The 20,343-nt window shown below is 53.2% G+C and overlaps 1 protein-coding gene across 2 annotated transcripts; it reads right to left on the minus strand.

Moving 5' to 3' along the window:
* Nucleotides 1-75: 75 nt before the first annotated feature.
* Nucleotides 76-20,254, minus strand: DNAAF1 (dynein axonemal assembly factor 1). Of its 2 annotated transcripts, XM_036104912.2 has the most exons (12): nt 20,048-20,254; nt 18,051-18,186; nt 17,478-17,569; nt 15,081-15,302; nt 14,802-14,968; nt 11,831-11,952; nt 8,804-8,970; nt 5,609-5,830; nt 3,849-3,958; nt 2,454-2,510; nt 1,246-1,606; nt 76-513 (listed from the first exon to the last, which is right to left on the minus strand). In XM_036104912.2, the coding sequence occupies exons 1-12, from the start codon at nt 20,169-20,171 to the stop codon at nt 416-418; spliced, it is 1,878 nt and encodes a 625-aa protein (XP_035960805.2). In that variant the 5' UTR covers nt 20,172-20,254; the 3' UTR covers nt 76-415. The 2 variants fall into 2 exon arrangements, with proteins under 2 accessions (XP_035960805.2, XP_077919076.1); XM_078062950.1 differs by lacking the exon at nt 76-513 and having other exon boundaries at nt 1,468-2,510.
* Between the last annotated feature and the right edge of the window lie 89 nt (nt 20,255-20,343).

The following is a 20,343-nucleotide window of genomic DNA, read 5'->3' on the forward strand; positions in this document are numbered from 1 at the left end:
TGAGCGTGTGGCTCTGTGGAAGATTTTGTCCCCCTCTGGGGAAAACAGCCCCCCAGAACGTCACAGGACACCAGGATCTGATGTAGATTTCTCATCACACGGGAAGAGCGGTACCTGGTTAAAGGAATCACATGGGACTCGCGGGGATGTGAAATACTCCAGTAACACTGACTCACTATGCTAAATGTCTGTAATGCTCAGGACGCAGCCGAGGCCACAGAGAGCAGCAGCACGGCCGGCGCACGGGGCTGAGCGGCAGGTGCACGCGGCAGCCGAGGCACCCAGCGCTCTCAGGAACTGCGACTCTTTGGAAGGAAGGGGAGCCCAGCCAGGGGGGTGACCTGTACCCACAGGGGGCCCTAGCTGCCGGCTTGCTGTCCCCGTTAGCCTAGGGGCAGGAGGGCCACCCTGGGGTTCAGTCCAAGCCAAATTCAATGTCCTCCCTGTCTTCTCCCGCCTCGGGTTCGGCAAGCTCCGTCTCAGGCCGCGCCTCATTCTCGTCGGTGGCCTCACCTGAAGAGTTAGGAGAGAAGGTAGCTGTGTTCTCGGGACCTTTGTCAGCCCCTCACGTCCCCCTGCGTGCGGGCCTCGAGTCAGGCGCGCAGCTGGTGTTGGGAAAGAAGCCTGGCTACCGGCTAGTGTCGCCTAGGAAGCGCCTGGGCTCAGCAGAGGCCCAGCGACTAACTTGTCACCGCGCCCCACCCTGTTTGCTCGTTACCTGTGAACACTGCCCTGCTTCCCCCACACGTGCCTCTCCCTGGCCATGTGCGTGGCCCCCAGTACCGGGCCAGGGCGACCGGTCAGCTGGTGACTTGTCGCACCCAGCCAGGTGCTCTGGCCGCCCCCTGCCCAGTGGGGCCTCCCTTCCCCGCCAGCAGCACCCCGCTCAGCATTCACCCCATCCTCCACCCTCAGGCCAGCAGTCACCCTCATTTTGTCCCACACTCCCTGTCGTCGTGTCACCGGAGCTCACCCTTCCTCAGAAGCCTGGGTCTGGAGAGGCCGAGGGTCGGGCGGTGTGGACGGGGGTGAGAACAGGTTCCCGAGCCCCGCCGAGACCCACGTGGCCATCCTCGGCCCAGGCCAGCATGCAGCCGTGAGCAGGGACACGATCTACAGCGGTCTCCGTGGTCTGTTGTGAGTGGCCTCCAACCCGTCGGCTGCTCCCCTGGGGTTGCATAGCGGCAGTTCCTTCCCCCCATCTAAGCCTGGGCCCCTGTGGTCTCGAAAGTAGGGTCGTGGTACCTGGGAGAGAGGCTGGAAGTAGGTCAGTGTCCCCGTCCGCACTGGAAGGGGGTGGTGTGCCGTCCTGCTGGCAGGTTGGGGGCATCGGTGGCTGGCCTGAAGCTTCCTCGCCGGGGAGCTCCTGGATCAGCGGGCGTGGGGACTGGGTGTCTCCCCTTGGCGTTTCCGAGTCCCTCTCGGCTGCTGCTTTACATATGTTGGTGAAGGGTGTCTCGGCCTTCCTCGCCGGGTCCCTGGGGATTGCGAATATGTTTGAAAGGGCGTCTGGGGTGTCCTCTGGCACTGGGAGTGAGGAGTAGTCCAGTTCAGGGTCACTGTCATCACTCAAGCTTGAGATGGTTATAATCTTTGGAAAGCGCATCTGTTAAGAGAAAAAAGATGTGTGAATGTTTCTGCTTTCACGATAGTCACTGTAGAATGCCCTGTGCTGACACTGCTTTTTTATTGATCGTAAGATACTCCGCTGTCATGTACAAGAAAGGCCTGAGGGAGCCCCACACTCTGCCCTTGGGACGTGAGACCTCGGGACTGATGCCCCTTGGCCAAATTCCCGAGCCCCCGAAGGGGTGGTGAGCTCTCCAGCAGGGCTCCTCTCCGGCCCTCCGTCGGGGGTCCAGCCACACTCCCCTCGCCCGCTCTGCGCCTGCCGCCCCAGCACCCTCCTGGGCTTCCAGGTCCGCTCCGCTCGGAGCCTCGGCCTCCGGCTGGCATGCACCCCACGGGACGTAGCCCCCTTGCAGAGGAGTCCTCCACGGACACTGTGGGCTCATGCGTGCTTCCTTCCTTGGCGATGGGCTCGGGCCCAGAGATGGTGTCTTACACTGTCCTCGCAGTGCCGGTCTGTGCGGGAGAACCCCCATCCTGCCTCGGACACTCTCCTCCCCTTCCCCGTCTGTGTGTCGCTGCGGGACAGGCATTCCGAAAATGAACACCTCCCACGTCAGAAGGACGGAAGGTTGTTCCCAGGTACTCATGTACGATGAGCAGGTGTTAAAAATCAGGGCCAGATGTGTGTTCAGGAAGACCCAAGGGCTGAACCGTAAGACCTGACGCGAGTGAGCAGCTGCACTGGCTTCGGAGAGGGGAGACCCGGGGGTGCAGGGGTGCGGGCCAGGGGCGCCTGGTGTGCACGAAGGAGCCGTGCTTTGTGAGTAGCAGGACCGGAGTGACAGTGACATAGGGCTGACTGGGGACGCGGGGCTGATGACCTCGTTCCGGCCTTCCGGAGGCTCGCCTGAGTCAGCGTCTTCCGAGTCGGGCAGGTCCTGCAAGAACAAACCAGCCCCTGTCACCCGGCGGCAGGCACAGGGTCGCGCGAGCCGGGGGCGTGTGTAAGCCGAGTGTGCAGGAAGGACCCGAAGCCGTCAGGCAGGCCGTGCATGCTCACAGCGCACACGCAGCGCCAGCCCGGGTACCTGGACCTCAGCGATGACAGAGGTCGGCAGGAATGCCTTTGTCATCAGAGACCCAGCCAGCGCATGGGGGGGAGCCGGGGGGGCAGACAATGGGGCCCAAGCCAGAGGCGCGGCCTAGGACTCTGGTGTAATGTGAGTGTGGTTCGGGCCTCCCCACGACCGGGGCGGGGCGCGGCGTGGGGGGCTCTCCTGTCGTGGGTTTGTGTCACAGCCACCAGGCCAGGACACGAGGCAGGCAGACAGCGTGCGGTTGGATGGAGGGGCGCTGGGGCACGCTGCCTCGCTTGGCATTCCTGCCCCTCCAGGCTTGGCTGTGGAGCCTCGGGCAAGTTACTTGGCCTCTCTGTTCCTCAGTCTCGTCTGTGAAGGGGGGATGGCGATGGTACCTACCGCCTCTTAGACTTACTGGAAGGTTCAGTCAATCAAAACATGATCAGCCTAGAACAGTGCCAGGCAGAATGAGCACCATAAGCTCTACTGGTCGTCCCGGACATAGCTGGTTCTCCCTCCCCAGTGTTTCTTACCACACGTGGGCTCCGAGAGCTAGAAGCCCGCTCTGAACACGGACTGCTCGGTGCGAGTCTTACTGAGCCGCGTGAAATCGCGCAGCTTACCAGGGAAGTGGGCAGCGGCAGGCAAAGCTGTGGGCCGTCCTTCCCGGGGCCCTGAGTGAGCCCCAGCTGCCCACTGGCCATGAGGCTGGGGAGGTGACAGATGCCTCCCCACTCCTCGCCCCCCCAAGCACGCTTCCTGGGGGTGGCGAGGAAATGCGTGAACTCCCATGGTACCCGCTCCTGCGACAGTTCCCAAATGGGAAGGGCTGGGAGGAGCGGAGGAAGCCCAAGCGGCAAGAGGCCAGACAGCTGGCCGTGGTCCCGTTCTCGCCAGTTCGGTAGAAGGCTCTCTGGACAGAGTTGCTTTGCCGTGTGACTTTGGGGAAAACGAATCCAGTTTTGCAGAGGGAGCTGGAGGGGGACACCGGGGCCAGCATCGCTCAGTCTCGAAGGTGCACGTGTATGAACACCCGGGAGATCGTGTTACAGGGCCGGTCTGGCCTGAGGGTCTCGGGGATGCCAGGCCCGTTGACCACGGAGCACGCTTTGGTGAGTGCGGATTTGGAGGGTTTCTGTGTGATCTGATACCAACTGTGAAGCAGACCCCTCTGTGCAGACGCAGCTATTTACGTACGTCGATGAAGAACTTCTCCTCCACCTCCGGTTTGACGGTCTCCAGATCTTCGTCGGCACCCAGTTCTGTGTCTGCTGCACCCCCCGCGGCCACAGTCTGGGGGGCCGGTTCTAAGACAACAACACAGAGTTACTCACCTTGGGGTGAGTTTTCTGCGCAGTGGTCAGGCTGACAGGCCCAAGAGTGGAGGGAGGCCAGCCCCTGGGACAGAAGCCGGGAGAATCCCCCGGTTAGGACAGGGTTCTGTCTTAGAAGAAAGGAGAGGGCGAGGAGAGAGCTACCCTCTGGCTGGAACTTGGCTGTGACTCCGACAAGATGAAAGTACCAGCCAGGGAGCAGGTGGAATGCGCAGGTGCCAGGAAAAGGCCTGGTTCGTGGGCAAGGAAATAAAGGTCCCCTGGGGAGGTGGAGGGGAGGCAGGCTGGAGAGTCCAGGGCCGCAGCCTGGCCCAGGAGGGGCTGAGCCCACCACCCGCGGGGACCGCCTGTCCCTGGTGGTGGCGCGAGTGTCAGGGAGGCCCAGTAAATAACGAAGGGATGGGGCGCCTGGGTGGCTGAGTCGGTGAAGCATCTACCTTGTCAAGGAAGTGGCTGGGTCCGTTTGTTCCCTAAAAACGATCTGCTTAGGCTTTGTTTTGGGAAAAGGTAAAGCAAGGAAGAGATGAACAATTATTGGGGGCATGGCTGACGTACGTCATTCAATCCATGGCAGAGACTTTTCATTTCACAGAGGCTGAAACAGGCTCCCAGAGGTTTTGGGGTTTGCCTGAGGTCACTCAGCTGATGGGAGGGGTTGGACGTGGCTTTGACCTCAGGATATCTGTCTAGAACCCGCACTGCCTGGCCTCTCCACAGGGTGTCCTAGTGAGACACCTGTGTGGTTCTCGGACCATGTTGGGGACCACCAGACGGCAGCCAAAGGCCTTCTAGGGAGAGTGCAAAGAGGTGGGAGACATTGTGATTTCCACGATGGTGCACATGCTCTCTCTGCCCTGAGATGCCGACTTCCGCACAGGGTTGGGGAGGTGACTCAGGCACCGAGTCCCGACTCGCTTCTCCACGAGCTGGCACTGACTCCTGATTGCATGAGGAGGTCCCAGACTTTGCACAGAAAATGCAGAAGAGCTGTTCACGTCGGTTAGCTCCTCGTTCCCCCCACCCCCCACCTATGAGGAAAGACAGTCCAATGTGGGAAAGGCAAACGGAAAGTAATTTTTTAAATAGAAGGTTTTTGTTTGTAGATTCGCCTTTCTTGGGGCTGAGTCATTTGAATCAAAGTGGAAGAAGCTCAGTTCAGCCCCTCGGGCCCCCCGACACCCAGAGGGGTGAGCTCAGGAGGGGCAGAGCAGAGGCCAGGGCGGGCGGAGCGAGGATGAATGAGGGTGGTCTCTGCAGGCAGTGCTCTCCCCAGTCCCCCCGTCCGCTGTCCACCATGTGCTCGCTCTCCACTTGGAGCAAGTTACCTCACCCCTCTGAGCCTCTGTTTCCACTTGCATGAGATGGGGCCACACAAGACCAGCCTGGGAACCTCTGGTCATTACCGCGCACCATGCATGTCGGGTAAACAGAGCTGGCGGTGTCCCGCTCCAGACCACCAGCTCCTCTTCAAAGGCGCCCTCCGTCCGTTCGGGACGGCAAAGGCTGCGGTCCCTCTCCGGCCACTCTGCTCCCACGCCGGGGGCAGCTGCCAAGCAAGGGCTCCCGGGAGGGGCGAGCGTGCAGGGGAGTGCGCGTGCCACCCGCTCAGCAGCGGCTCCCTACCTTCGTGGGCGGCCGGCCTCAGGGCCTCCTCCAGGCGCAGCCCCCCCGGCGCCGGACCTTCGCTCTCTCCGCCGACCTCCACCAGCAGCTCCTCCTTGGCCTCGAAGCTCTCCCTGACAAACAGCTCCATTTTCTGCCGCCTCGCCCCCTCCTCACGAGGCTCTTCCTTCCCTGGCACGTTGGCATCCGCGTTCTTGCTCTCCTCCGGCGCCGGCTCCTCCCCTGAACAGGAGAAGTCCAAGGGTGAGCCAGGAAATGGTCTGGGAGGGCAGGGGGCTCAGGGCGTCTCTCAGGGACACACAGCGAGCTGCTGGGGGCGAGCTCGAGGACACAGCGAAGGGGTCCGTCAAAGTGTGCGCTGAGCACCGAGGAAGGAGCGCTCAGTGCCCATGGGGCGGGGGGTGGGGGGAGGGCTCAGCACATCCGTCTAGTGGCACAGGACACGCCTAAAGACCGTGCAGGGGGCTCTTAGGAGATGTACACGGGAGCATTGGGGCTTATGGGCCTTGACGTCTACCTTGACTTTGAAGTGTCTTGCAGAACAGGAGTGTGCATGCGTGTGTGTGTGTGTGTGTGTGCGCGCGTGTGTGTGTGTCTGTGCGTGTGTGTGTGTGTGTGTGTGAGAAAATGTTGAACACCATCCAATCTAAGCGGACACAATACAGCTGTTTGTTTTACTATGCTTTAAGCTTTTCTGAAACTTTGAAAAATACTAAAATAAAAAGCTTAGAACAGGAAAAATGCTATAGGAGAATGTCTACTTTATGGAAAATATATTATGCTAATTTAAAACAATAGGCAGAAAGCAATATGGTTATGCCATTGTTCTGTAAAAAATCCATAAATGTTACATGCATGGGGAAAAGCCAGGAAATGCTCATACTAAATGCTGAGTGGTTCTTGTGCAATTGTTATTACTGGTGCTTTCTCGTTTTCTATGTGTGGTTGCATTCACATTTTGTAATTAGGTGAGAAACACTAAATGTCATTTAAAAATACACATGGAGACTCCAGGACCTCTACTGGGTATAAGATGAGGAAGGGGGTTCTTATTAAGGTGGTCTGAGGACTGTCCCTAGGATCCTGTGCCGGGCTTGGACCAACGCAGACCCAGGATTCACTCTCTCCCTAGAAGCCTTTACCAAATGTCGGCCAGCAGCATCGGGTGTGGGCAGGTGAGTCTGAGTTCTGGATTTGGGGTAGTAGACTGGGGAGGCAGCGGGGGGGTCATTTACCCATAACCGGGGAGTAAACTGTCTTGAAACTGGGTGGGAGAGGGCAAGGCAGGGAGACAGGTTCTGAGATCCTGGAATAGACCAGCTGGGCCGAGAGCATTTCCCAGGCCTCCCTGGTCCTGCCGAGCCAGGAATCGGGTGATCCGAACCTTTCGAGAGTTTGGCGGGTTCCATACAGCTGCCCAGACTGTCAGCTCTCGTCGGAGCTAACCAGAGGGAGCACCTCTGTGCCACAGAGAAGGTGTGCTGCTACCATCCCAAGTTCACAGAACTGAGTTGTCGAGGTGGGTCATTGAAAGAAATGAAGTACTGATCAAGTGATCACCTGGAGGAACCCCAAAGCACCAGGCCAGGTGAGAGAAGCCAGACGCAAAAGGTCCCGTCTAGCGGAGAGCGCCATGTATATGAAGCATCCAGAGACATGGGTGGTTGTCGGGGGCTGGGGGCGGACAGCGTGGGGGGTCACTGCTCACCGGCACAGGGTTTTATTCTGGGGTGATGACAGTGTTTGGAAGTAGACAGAGGTGCTGGTTGCTCCACGCGGTGATCGTACCACAGCAAAATGGCTAATTGTACGTTATGTCAATTTCATGTCAATTAAAAAAACGGTCCAGGGCCTCCATGTTTTTCCACGGCGATTCTCCGGCACCAGGGCTACAGCAATCTGCCTGGCCCCCCGGCATAGGCCACCTTGCCCCCACATGAGCCACCAAGCTCATGCCCCTAGCATTACTTCACGGCCCATGGCCTCCTGTCACCTGCCATGGCAGGGCTGGTTTTCAAGGCCCTTCTTGATGTGATGTCGTCCAACCCAGTAACCTTACTTGATTTCCCAGTTTACAACTGAATTCCAAACACAGGCATCTGGTCCTCCTCTGCACCTCCCCAGGGAAACTGCGGGCTCCTCAGAGGAGCGGAACCCTGCGCTCTCCCTGTTGGCGTGTGGGACAATGTCTGCGTGCTTGGTCCTCAGGCGAGGAAGGACGTGGGCCTGACGTGTGTGTGCCAAAACCTACTTCTTTATCCCCCCCCTGCCCCCCACCACATGGGCAGAGACAACTTTCTGTGTGCAGACAAATGGTGGATTTAAAGGAGCAGTAGTAGGAACAGAAAACCTTAATAACCGTGTGACTGACATACGGGAGGAAGGCACAGACCGCGGCCCTGGTCTAGATGCTGGCTGGTGTTAGTCCCGTCGGTGGCCCTATGAGGGGTCAGCATGAAATCAGTACACCCCCACACTGCCTTGATAGGAATTCACAATATTCCTTTGTGGTAGATGGACTAATGGCCCCACAAAGGTGTCCGCATCCTAATCCCAGAACCTGTCAATATGTGACCTCACATAGTAAAAGGCACTTTGCAGAAGAGATTAAGGACCCTGAGATGGGGCGATGATCCTAGATTATCCGGGTGGGCTCAGTGGCCCCACATGGATCCTTAAGGGAGGGGGGAGGGGCGTCAGAGCTGGAGAGAGATTTGAAGGTCCTGCAGAGGAAGGTGGAGGGGCCACAGGCCCAGGGACGTGGGCCCCTCTAGAAGCTCCCCGGGAGTTTCCAAAAGGAACACAACCCTGCCCATACCTTGATTTTAGCCCCGTGAGACCCATGTCAGACTTTTGACCTACAAAACTGTGATGATAAATGTGTTGTTTTAAGCCCCTAAATTTACGGTAATTTGTTAGGATAGTCCTAGAAAACTAATACATCATTTATTTTGGAAAACTGAGGCTATTTGAACAGAACTGCGCTTCCATCCCTGAAAGTGGATTGAAACTGCCGATTAATGCTGGGGCTCTTCCCAACCCTTGGCAGGTGGGTGAGGCCGCATGCGCATGGATCCTCGCATGTGTGTGAATGAATGGTCAGAAATAAATCCCCGAGATGAAAGACGAAGTTCACCAGCCCAGATTTCTAGTCTAAACGGAGCCCTGGGTGCTGCTCCCATCCCGAGCGCCTACCTTCCTCCCGGCTGGCTTTCTGCCGCCTTCTCTCTTCCGCCCGCCGCTTGATCATCGCTAGGGCCTCGATGCTGTCCTCCATCTTCTTCCGCTCTCGGCTCTCCCACTGCTCTCTCTCCTCTTTCTCAGCTGCAAGCCCGCCCCTGGCCCAGGCCTCCGCACAGGCTCTGTGGATGAGGACAAAGAAACAGAAACTGGGGAGGTTTGAATGTTCACAAGTTAAAAGTAAATTCAAAACAGACTGTCTCACCAAACTCGCTCATTTCCCCCAAACCAAACTGAAGGCACACGGGACATGTGGCCACAAGGATACCGGTTAATACGTGCACACCTCCCCCCTTAATGGTTTGCGGAGCCTTCTCCACGTGATGCCAACAGCACCAGCGATAAAAGGAAAAATAGAGAAGTCGGACTCCATCGAAACTAAAAGTGTTTGTAACACAAAGAACACCATAAACAAAGTAAAAAGACAACCCACGGAGTGTGGGAAGGTGTCTGCAGACCATACACCTACTGAGGGACGTGTATATAGAATACATAAAGAACTTCCATGACTCATGACTACAAAGACAACACAATCTAAAAATGGAGGAAGTTTAAAAGAATGAAAGGAGAAACCACGGACTGGGAGAAAATATTTACAGGAAAGATAACTGATAAATGGTTTATATCCAAAACAAACAATTATGAAGTCCCCCCCCAAAAAAAGAACACACAATTAAAAAAAAAAAAAGGCGGGAAATGACCTAGACCCCTCACCAAAGAAGACAGGCAGGTGGCAGAGCAGCTCGGCATGCTCTGACATGGGGGACTGTGGCTTACAGCAGTGAGGAACCACGTCACGCCTGTTAGAACGGCTGAAATCCGAAACCCTGCCACCAGACGCTGGCGAGGACGTGGCCACTCCTGCTGGGAACGCAGGCCCGTGCAGCCAGCCGGGAAAGAGCCTAGCCGCTACGGAGCTACATGAAATCTTCCCCTTCCCAGCCGGTGTCGTGCTCCCAAGTGTCTGCTCAATGGAGCTGAAAACAAATGTCCACACAAAAGCCTGCATGTGAATATTCGTAGCAGCACCCTTCACAATAGCCCCAAGTGGAAACAACCCCAGACTCCATCAACTGACAGCTAAACAAAACTTGGGGTTTCCAAATGGAATATTCTTTTGGGACGTTATTTTGGAATGAGTTACTGATACACACGACAATGTGCGCGAACCTTGAAACTATCACGCTGAGTGAAAGAAGCCAATCACACAAGACCACAGATTGTAGGATTCCATTGATAAGAAGCATCCAGAACAGAAAAAAACCATAGAGATAGGGGCTGGCAGAGGGGGGAATGAGGAATATCAGCTAATGAGTAAGGGTTACTCTTTTGGGGCAATAAAAATATTTTAGAATTGATGTGGTGGTGGTTGCACAACTCTGTGAATATACTAGAAACCACTGAGTCGCACACTTTAAGAGGGAACTCTGTCCTAGGGGCTGGGGATACAGCAAGTAACGTAAGAGATGACAAAACTCGCTCTGTTCGAGCTGCCTTTTTATGGGGACAGACAGACCCTAAAGAAGGAAACAACTATGTCAGAGGCTGATGTGTCCAAAGAAAAGAAATCCGGTTAAAGAGACACCAGGTGGAAAAGGTGCTCCTGAGTTAAGGGGTGGGTCAGGGAGGGCTCTGAGGTGACAGGTGAGCAGACACCTGCAAACACCTGTGAGGAGCTCCCCAGGCAGGGAGAACAGCGAGTGGCTGATGTGGGACAGCTAGGGATGGGAGGAACGAGAACTCAAAGCCAGGTGAGTCCGACCCCTGAACGAGAGCAGCAGCGCCACGCAAGGGGGCCGGCTCCTAGCCCTGTTCCCACGTTCCTGCGGCTCAGCACCGCCCCTGGATGAGGCTCAGAATCCTTAGCTGCAGCCCCTCCCACTGGTTCACTCCTGATCCCCGTACCTCTCAGATCCCACCCGTTACTCACAAGCACCCTGTGGTCATATTGTCCCCACTTTCCAGATGAGGAACGTGAGGCTGGGGAGGTTAGCGAGTCCATCCAAGAGAACAGAACTCAGGGCTGCAGGGCTGGGCTTCAAAGTCATCACCTAGTTGGTGTCCCCCCCTCACCCCCAGGGCTGGGTGCACCTCCCCCCACCCCGACTTCCTAGAAGCAGGTGGTCTTGTTTTCTCACCCGGTTGGAGTAGAGGCTCTCACTTCTATTTGAAATAGTTGTTAGTTTGATTTAACTTTGTGAATTCAAAAGCATATTACCAGCTACACTGCTTCTTAAATGTCGTGTACTTTAAAGTTTACATTGCACTTCCCTTCAAGCAGCCCATTTACTGAGGTTTTATTCTAAGGTAGAAGGAAGAGCGACCTAAATTAACAATACAGATATAAACGTAGTGACAATCCACAAGGCAGGCCCGGGTTCAGTATTCTTAATAGAAAGAAGAGCTCCTACGAGCCCATAACAAAAGGACCTCCAAAAGGAAACTGGAAGGAAGTTCTAAATGGGGTGCTCACAGAGGAAGAGATCCACCTGCCTGACAAACATGGTAAGAGCCCCCAACCTCATCAGTTACCCCCAAAATAAGATGAGATACAATCTTCACTCATCATTTCACCTGGCAAAGATTTCTTTTACGTGGCTATGTCTGATGAGGTCATGAACTGTTACAAACTTTCTAGAAAACAATCAGAAAATATTTACAAGCACCTTTAAAAAGGCTCAAACCGCAGTCTTTAATCCAATAATACAACACTTAGAATTCCACCCTAAGGAAATCAGCAGTGAGGTCAGAGACTTACGTGCAAGGATAGTTATCATAGGATTATGAAAAAAAAATCTATGACTAAGTGCTCAAAAATAGGGAATTTCTTATAAACAATGATGTAACCATGAAACTTGTTTCCTAAGAACATCTAACGATGTGTGAAAATGCTCACAAGTCAGAAATGTGTACAAGTTTACTATTAAGCGTGCTCAACAATGACATATGAAAATGTGATCCAAAGGCTTCTTTCCTCCTTACCTGTCCTTTGGGAAAACCGGTCTGTCATCCAGGTACGTTAAATGTTTTAGTCGAACGGTGACCGTCTTTCGATAATTAGCGATGTGCCTGATAACAGGGTTTCCCATCAAATTCAGTACGCGCTGGAAGCAGACAGGCAGAACCAGACTGGTTAATAAAACATGGGTGTGATTCAAATAGTTTACATGTGCTGTGCTCTGGGAGTCCATAAATAAGACACCTGTGATGACTCATCAGGGAAGCCAGAAGGTTCTGGCTCTTCACCTCCTGATGACTTATCAGGGAAGCCAGAAGGTTTTCCTTGCTTTCGTGCATTCAGACCTGTCCTGATAATGGAGCAGCCCTTTCTGGTACTTGAACTCCAGACCTGAAATCTCACCGTCCTTCCAGAACAATCTCAGAAAACACATCCGAAGTCCTGTCCAACTCAGCAAGGACATTATTTTGCTCACCCAAGCTCTTTTGCTGACATTAACCTCATTTTAATTGTTTTCTCTCCTTCCCAGCCAGGACCCATTTTAAGAAAGCGTACACAGCAGCTGGGGGGACAGGAAGCAGGGATGGGGAAAGGATGGAAGGCGCCCACTCGCCAGGCTCATGCATCTGCTGGATGTCGTTGGGAGCCTTGTAGCATCCCCTGTCCTTAAACTCCGCCTCCTCCTTTCCCGCCTGTGACACTCAGAAGTGGGCAGCCAAGGCGACATGTGGGAGACACATTTAAGACTAGTTTTCCTGAACTCATGAAAGAGTTTTGTGTCTAAAGTGGTCTGGAGAAAACAAATACACTGCAAACTAGTTTAGTTTAGCATTCCCCAAACTTCATTCTGGTGGTATTTTCCCTGCAGGGCTAGGGGAGTGGGGTGGGGGTGCACTATACACCCCAGGGCAGGCACTAAAGGACCAAAGGGCTGCATTGTGGGTGGAGGATTTAACAGCAATCACAAAACAGGGCGCCTGGGTGGCTCACTTGGTTAAGCGTCCAATTCCTGATTTTGGCTCAGGTCGTGATCTCAGCGTCATGGGATCAAGTCCCATATTGGGCTCCGTGCTCAGCGGGGAGTCTGCTGGGGATTCCCTCTCTCTCCCTCCGTCTAACTCTCCCCCTATTCTCTCTCTCTCAAATAAATAAATCTTCAAAAAAAAAAAAAAAAAAAAAAAAAGGCAATCACCCAGGCACCTGGGTGGCTCAGTTGGTTAAGCGTCTGCCTTTGGCTCAGGTCATGATCCTGGAGTCCCAGGGTCGAGTCCCGCATCGGGCTCCCTGCTCAGCAGGGAGTCTGCTTCTCCTTCTAACCCTCTCCCCTCTCATGCTGTCTCTCACTCTCTCTCTCAAATAAGTAAAATCTTAAAAAAAGAAAAAAAAGCAATCACAAAACAACTGTAAGGCAGACTGCTTTTGTCTTGGACTGAACTGTGTCCCCCTTCCCCAAATTCATATGTTTGATTTCTAACCCCAGCACCTCAGAATGTGGCTGCATTTGGAGACGGGGCCTTTAAAGAGGTGATTCAGATTACGTGCAGTCATCAGGATGGGCCCTGGTCCAGCCTGACTGGTGTCCTTAGAACAGGGGGCTGGGACACAGACACGCAGAGGAGACAATGAGAGGACACGGGACATGGGGAGAGGCCAGCCATCTGCAGGCCACAGAGAGGCGCCTCGGGAGAAACCGATCCCTGCCCCACCCCCGACCCTGTGATCCTGAGCCACTTCTACCCTCTAGAATCATGAGAAAATAAATTTCTGTTGTTTAAGCCATCCAGTCTGTGGTACTTCATTACGGCAGTTAAGCGAAAAGAAAACAAAAAAGTATTGTATGATACAGCTTTATCTTATCGCCGTTCGCTGGTAATTCTAAACTAGTCCTCGTTCCCAATCTATTCAGAACAGTATTCCCGAACTATGGTTTGCTTACTATTTTTCTTAAAATAGACTCACTTTTCCCTTACACATCCATACCCTAAGCAGTAAACAGTGAACTCGGGGTTTTGGGGTGCTATTTTGAACATGTTCCCCAGAGCACATGACAACACGTGCACACGAGAAAGCAAGGAAGCCATCAAGGGCTACCGCAGTTGAGTCAAAGGGACACGGGAAGGGGTGGCCTGGAGGGGTTGCCACAGGCCGGAAGATGGGACCATCTGAATGTCCAAAACTAAAATGACAGCAAGGGTTAAATCATATCAAATACTGCATACATACACCCACGAGTTCATAATGACACAATGGGAGGAAAAACCGTCCCTTGTCACCGTTAGCGGTTGCTAGGTTCTCGGCTCCTTTCTCTGAAAATCCAGGAATAAAAAAGAAAGAGCCAAACCATCCTCACGGCCCTTGCTGTGTGAACTATATATTGGGGAAGCACTAGGTGACGAGGGCGTTCCTCGTGGGAGAAGCGCTCCAGCTAATGAATGAGGCAGGAGTGGGAGGGCAGGACAGTGGCCACCGTGTGGCTCCTGAAGGAACGACTCATGAGGCGACTGCTCCAGGACTGGAGGGAGGGATGGGGCTCTGTCCTGGCTGCAGCAGCCGGACGACCCCGGGGCCCCATCACGCTGTCTTCAAGTCACAGACGAGGGAGGCAAGCAGACATCACAGGCCCTGCGACGAGACGCAGCGGCACTCCTCCCAGGAGAACACTGAACCTGGACGGGAGCAAGCCTCCACCTCCACCGGCATCGTGCAAGAAACATGGGTCCAGCAGAACAGGTTACAGGACGCCACGGGGATGCAATCAACCAAATCCAGCATGTGGCAGTCAGGGGAGGGGGGACCCATCAGGGGAAGAAGTGCTTATCTGCCCGAGGTCTGTGGGTGAAATGACACTGTGTCTGGCATTAAGGTACTCCAGCTAAAGACCCCAAGAGGACAGGCGGGATGAAGGACGAAGGCCAGAGGGAAGGAGGGGAGGGGGTGTGTGCGGGGGCGGGGGGGGGGGGGAGAAATTCATTCTCTAAAGAAGGCAGGTTTTACCAAATCAGGCATGCTCTCCAGGACGCTCAGGATTTCTGGATCACTCAGCTTATTGTGGGAAAGGTCAAGGACGCAAAGTTTCACACACTCCTTTAGATGCTGAATGTCTTGCACGGTCTCTAAGTGATTGTGGGCCATCTGGAGCGTGTTCAGGACCGGCAGGCAGGCTGCAAGGTGGAGGTCAGAAGTAAGTAACAAGGGTCTGAACACCTTTTAGGACCTCCCCTAGGGGAAAATGGTGGGCATAATGGCATCAAGACCCCTCGTGGGGCATCTTACAGAGGTTTTCAATGGTCTTGATGTAATTGTTGCTCAGGTTAAGAGCATCCAGTTTCTGCAGAGGTTCTAAGTTCTCGATTTTATGGAGCAAGTTCACTTGCAAGAAGAGACAGCGCAGTTCGGTTTGGGCCTCCAGGTTTTCGATCTTCTGTATTCCATTGCACTCCAGCCAGAGACAGCGCAGCCCCGTGTACTCTTCCAAGTTCTCGATGCGAGCAAAACCTGGGGAGAAGGGGGGCGCCTGGGTGGCTCAGTCGTTGGGCGTCTGCCTTCGGCTCAGGTCATGATCCCAGCGTCCTGGGATCGAGTCCCACATTGGGCTCCCTGCTCTGCGGGAAGCCTGCTTCTCCCTCTCCCACTCCCCCTGCTTGTGTTCCCTCTCTCACTGTGTCTCTCTCTGTCAAATAAATAAATAAAAATCTTCAAAAAAATTAAAAAAAAAAAACAAACCTAGGGAGAAGGAAGGGGACATCGGATAAGCTCCTCCACACACATGAGGTTTGGGGTCACCCGTTGTTGACTACCTGCCGGCCAGCCACACCTCCTTCCTCTATTGACCCCACTGCCACTTTTCTTTGATGAGCATTCCTCTGCTGACACTACCCGCCCCCCCCCCCCCCCCCCCCCCCCGCAAGGCTCCCGGGCAGCCAAGCAGAGTCAGAGCAATCCACTCTGCCCTGGTCACACTTAGTCAAGCGGGGCCAACTGTGATGAACCCTGGGAGGTTTTGCTGGCTTCACTGGAGAGAGGCAGTCTTTCTGCTGGAATGCCAGCCCTGTAGGGTGGAGCCTAGAGCTGCAGCGGCCACCTGCCCTTCATGGCTGGGAGTGGGTGGAGGTGAGGGGTGACCTGCCTCAAATGAACCAAAGGAAAGCAGGGCCAAGCCAAGGGAAGAGGCAGCCCAGTGAAGCAATGCCATGAGCACGGGGGTCTGGCTAAGCCTGAAGCGAGGGCAAACCATGGGTTTTTTTGTTTTTTGTTTTTTGTTTTAAGATTTTATTTGAATGAGAAAGAGAGAGAGAGAGAACACAAGCGGGGGGGGGGTGGCAGAAGGAGAGGGAGAAGCAGGATCCCTGCTGAGCAGGGAGCCCGACCTGGGGGAGCCCGACCTGGGGCTCGATCCTAGGACCCGGGGGTCACAACAGACCTGAGCCGAAGGCAGACACTTAACTGCTGAGCCATCCAGGTGCCCTTAAACTGTGGGTTTTGTTCTATTTTTCAGTTTTAGGAGCCAAATTTAAGGTTAGGAAAACAAACGCTCTTTACTTTGGTAACTCATCATCAGTCTGTAATTCATGGTTCATCTGCTATTACCAAAGCCTTTGAAAAGTTATTTATTTTGTTACCTGAAAAAATTTTGATTAAAAAGTTACAGTATCCCTGTTGAGCCGGAATGACCCAGCTAAGCCATTCCCTGGGTCCCAGGCCTCAGAAATAGTACCAGGTAATGAATTTGTTTTAGGTTGCTAGGTTTGGGGGCGATTTGGTCCGGGGCAGCAGGAGATTATATGGGCACATCTCCCTCCTAGCTCTTCTACCTTCTGACTCTCTCCACTAAGTCTGACTCGTGGGGTCCTCTTCTTCCCACCTCTTAAATATCAGGTCCCCTGGGATCCGCCCTGCTAAGTCGTCCCAGGCACCACGACACTTCCCCATTGGGTGCAGAATTTTGGAGGGGGCAACGTGGAGGCGAAGAGACCAGTTAGGAGTCCTTGCATTTCCTTAAGGTATGTGTGCTGCTGGTGCTCTTCGTGGGCCTCTGTGGCACAGCATGGCTCACAGTGGCTGCCCCAGCACCCAGGACACCCACGACATCTTGACCATATGCGTCTCTGCATCTTCAGCACTATGCACAGAAGACATTTACTGACTAAATAAGGAACACACAGAGGACCTATGAAGCAGGTCAGCCACCCCGAACCCAGAGGAAGCGGAAGCTGTCCCTCCTCTTCGTCATTCCTGGAACTACCCGGGTCTACGAACCCCAGCTGAGGTTTACATGTGACCCTGCACGCCAAGCCCAGGCCCCCAAGGATGCCACTGTTCATGCTTCTCCAATCTGGGAGGCACCGACCACCCTCCTCTTTCAAGACATGTTCTGTCCAAGCAAAGTGTTCGCCGCTAGATTGCTGGCTTGAAAAATTTATAAGTCCTTCAGAAAATATAAATAAAGGATATCAACATGTTCCCTTCGTATCCGTATAGTCAGTGGCCCCCTTTATAAGCCCAGTCAGGGAAGACATGTCAAGGAAATATTATTGCTTTTCTACAAATCTTTACTAAACTCCGAAATTTCTCCTTAAATGTACTTTGAGAACTCCAGAGGATCCCAGCAAGAAATTTCTTACACTGCTAGAGGCTTCCCCCTGACGTGAGATACCTCTACCAGGTCCTTACCTTTAAAGTGTAAATACAGTGTGTCATTCAATGCTGGGGTAATATAAAGCTTGTGTTGCTTGCAGAGTTTTTGCAGAAAACTTTTAGTCATTCTGTTAAGTGAACAAGAAATTTGTTGCAATTTGTCAGTTGTGAAATACATTCCAAAAATTCTTTGCCACAACCATTTCTTCCTCAAATTTCAAAATATCCTACATGACTGATAACTTTTCATTTTTTGCCTGATAAACTATTTTAAGTTCTTTTTTTGTATACCTTTCAGGGCCTCATCCAATATCATTACTTTCAGCATTCTTAAAAATTGCAATGTATGTTCTAATAAAAATACTTTTAATAGTGTCATCAAGAACTACTGATGTTTCTCTCTCCAGGCCTGGCATTAAAGTTTAATGCGTTGTGGTTACTTGCGCCATAGAAGCAGCGCCGTTCTGACTCTGATGCTAATTCTCAGACACTGGGCCAACTATTTAACCTCTGTGAGCCTCAATTGCCTGATCTATACAAACGGGCAATTCCACCATCTACCTTCCTTAGTAGATATATACTATAATTGGCAGCAGCCTGCCCATATACCTGGGGTCACGATCTTCCTTGTCATCTCTCTGGTGTGTGAAGCGACTGTCCGACCTGCTATCACCGCTCTGCTTCTGCTCACTTGGGTAGGATGTGACAGAAGGACCCACACATGTTTCCTTCGGATCATTAATTTCTATAAAAGAAGAGATTGGTTCTACAGACATCAAGAGATGTATAAAAAGTTTGCCCAATTTCAACTTGATTAATAAGTGTCTGGTTTTAGTATGGAACATGAGTACTCTTGAAGTGCACGACAATTTGTAAAGCATTGATAAGGACCATGGAAAGTTCACGTCTATAAAAGCTCTGGTGCAGGTGCACAAGGACACGTGTACAAAGATGTTCATTACTGCATTACTTTTAACAGCCAAAGACTGTCAACAATGCAAACGTCCACCCATTGTGGCTGGTTAAATAAAACAATGGATTAGTAGTCTGCCTTGGAGAAGAATGCACTGGAGCTACATCAATAAATACGGATCATTCTCAGAAACGTGTATGAGACGATAAAGCAAGTTTCATAATAAGCACAGGATATCACTTATGTAAGTTAAAAACATACAAACCAATGCTATGTATTGTTTAAGGACAAAATTCTAGACAAGGGATGGGGAGAAGGGAATGGGACTGAGAATTGCGGGGAGGAGGGCAAAAGGAGCATCAACTTTATCTGAAATGTCTTATTTCTTTAATTTAAAAAAAGACTAAAGTAAAAATGATAAAATGTTCATCATTTTCAATTCTTAGTGATGATACAAGAGTGTTTGTTATAATGCTCCCTCTTCTTTTTTTAAAAGTGCCCAAAATAAAAACCACAGGAAAAGAAACAAAAGTGGTGAAAATGTCTTTGGTAAAAAGAGAATGAGCACATTCAAAGTCACTTAATTTTTTTCAAAGGTCAATCGAAACTGGCCAGTTCAAACGCGCTTCATCTTTAAGAGCGGCTGGCTGTTGCGCTCTGTGTCCCTGTGTCTATCGACTCAACGCTCTGTGTGTGGGACTGTGTCTTTCACTCTCCCACTTCCCACTGCACACGATGCCCAGCCGCAAGAGGCACCAGCTAAGTGTCTGTGGAATAAATAAAGGAGAGGTGCTCAATATACATAATGATTATCTGAGTAACAAGAGCTAGTGTTGATTAATGGCCCACTGTAACCCAGAAACCTAATTATAATTATCCCTGCCTACAGACGAGTGGACGGCCCCCAAAGAGAGGTTGAGCTCTGGGCTGACAGCCGTGACCTGGCGAGCTGCAGAGCTGCAATCCGTACCCAGAGGCCGTGCCTGTCTCTTTCCGGAGAGCCACACGGCTTCCCTACAGCTCTTCACACAGGGTGCGCCTGGACAGCCAACGCTCCATGTTTGTTGACCGGGTGCAAAAAATGAAACACAAATCGAGTAGTTTATCTAGTCGTTAAAAGATTCCCCTTAGGGCCTCAAGCAAAGTGGGAGCAGAGGCTCAAGTCTGTCTGAGAAACTGGTGAGGAGTCACGCACCGGCCCCAGAAGCACCAGCTCCTCATTCGCCCTCTACCGTGGGTCAGGCGCTGGACTGGACACTGTGAGTTCAGTCAGGACGTCCTGCCTCGAGAGCCTTTGGTCTTATATAGCGATAGCAACAAAGGGATACATTTAAAACATGTAACAGGTGGGCGATGGGGAGAAGGGTGTGTCGCGTAAGGGCTTGCGCTCCGGAGTCGGACTGACCAGCAGGAGTCCGTCCTGTCACTGACTGCATGAGGGTGATCTCTTTGGAGCAGGTTCCGTAACCTCTAGAAGTCTCGGTTTCTTCATCTGCATGAAATGGGGTGAGGAGTGCCTACCGCAGAGGGCGGGAGCACGGCTCAAATGAGGTGAGCGCGGGGCACGCATCCTTTAAAAAGTGTGTGCCGCTCCTGTTATTATCACTATTGTTATCGCTGGCAGGGAAGGTTAGGGGTGGTGCTGGGCGCAGCCCGCCGCCCCCCTCGGCTCCCTGGGGGCGGCGGTCTGCACCTTCCTTGCGGCCCCGCGGGCCCGCGTCCCCGTGGTCGCCCGCCGACTCCTCCACGCCCGGCTCCTGCGCGCAGCCCTGCTCCGCCGCCCCGTCCACCACGGGCTCCGAGGCCTCGGGGTGCATGCTTATTCCGGATACACCGAACACCCCGTTCCGCGGGGTCACTAACCCGCCGACCACCAGCGCCGGAGTCGTTGGCAGCCTAACGCTTGCCTGGTCGCCACAGCAACCGCCGCGCACGCGCACTCGGGTGGGCCGGCACGTCAGGACGCCGGGGGCGGGCCCCGCAACGGCT

This window comes from Halichoerus grypus, chromosome 15 (assembly GCF_964656455.1).
Source record: "Halichoerus grypus chromosome 15, mHalGry1.hap1.1, whole genome shotgun sequence".
Taxonomy (NCBI): domain Eukaryota; kingdom Metazoa; phylum Chordata; class Mammalia; order Carnivora; family Phocidae; genus Halichoerus; species Halichoerus grypus.

Bases quoted from the DNA above. Each gene is read 5' to 3' on its own strand.
- DNAAF1 (XM_078062950.1), bottom strand. From the start codon at position 20,171: ATGCACCCCGAGGCCTCGGAGCCCGTGGTGGACGGGGCGGCGGAGCAG. The intron at 15,303-17,477 runs GTAAGGACCTGG...CCTTCTCCCCAG, and splicing joins ACTGTATTTACACTTTAAAG to GTTTTGCTCGCATCGAGAAC. The intron at 8,971-11,830 runs GTAAGGAGGAAA...CCTCATCCACAG, and splicing joins CCGGTTTTCCCAAAGGACAG to AGCCTGTGCGGAGGCCTGGG.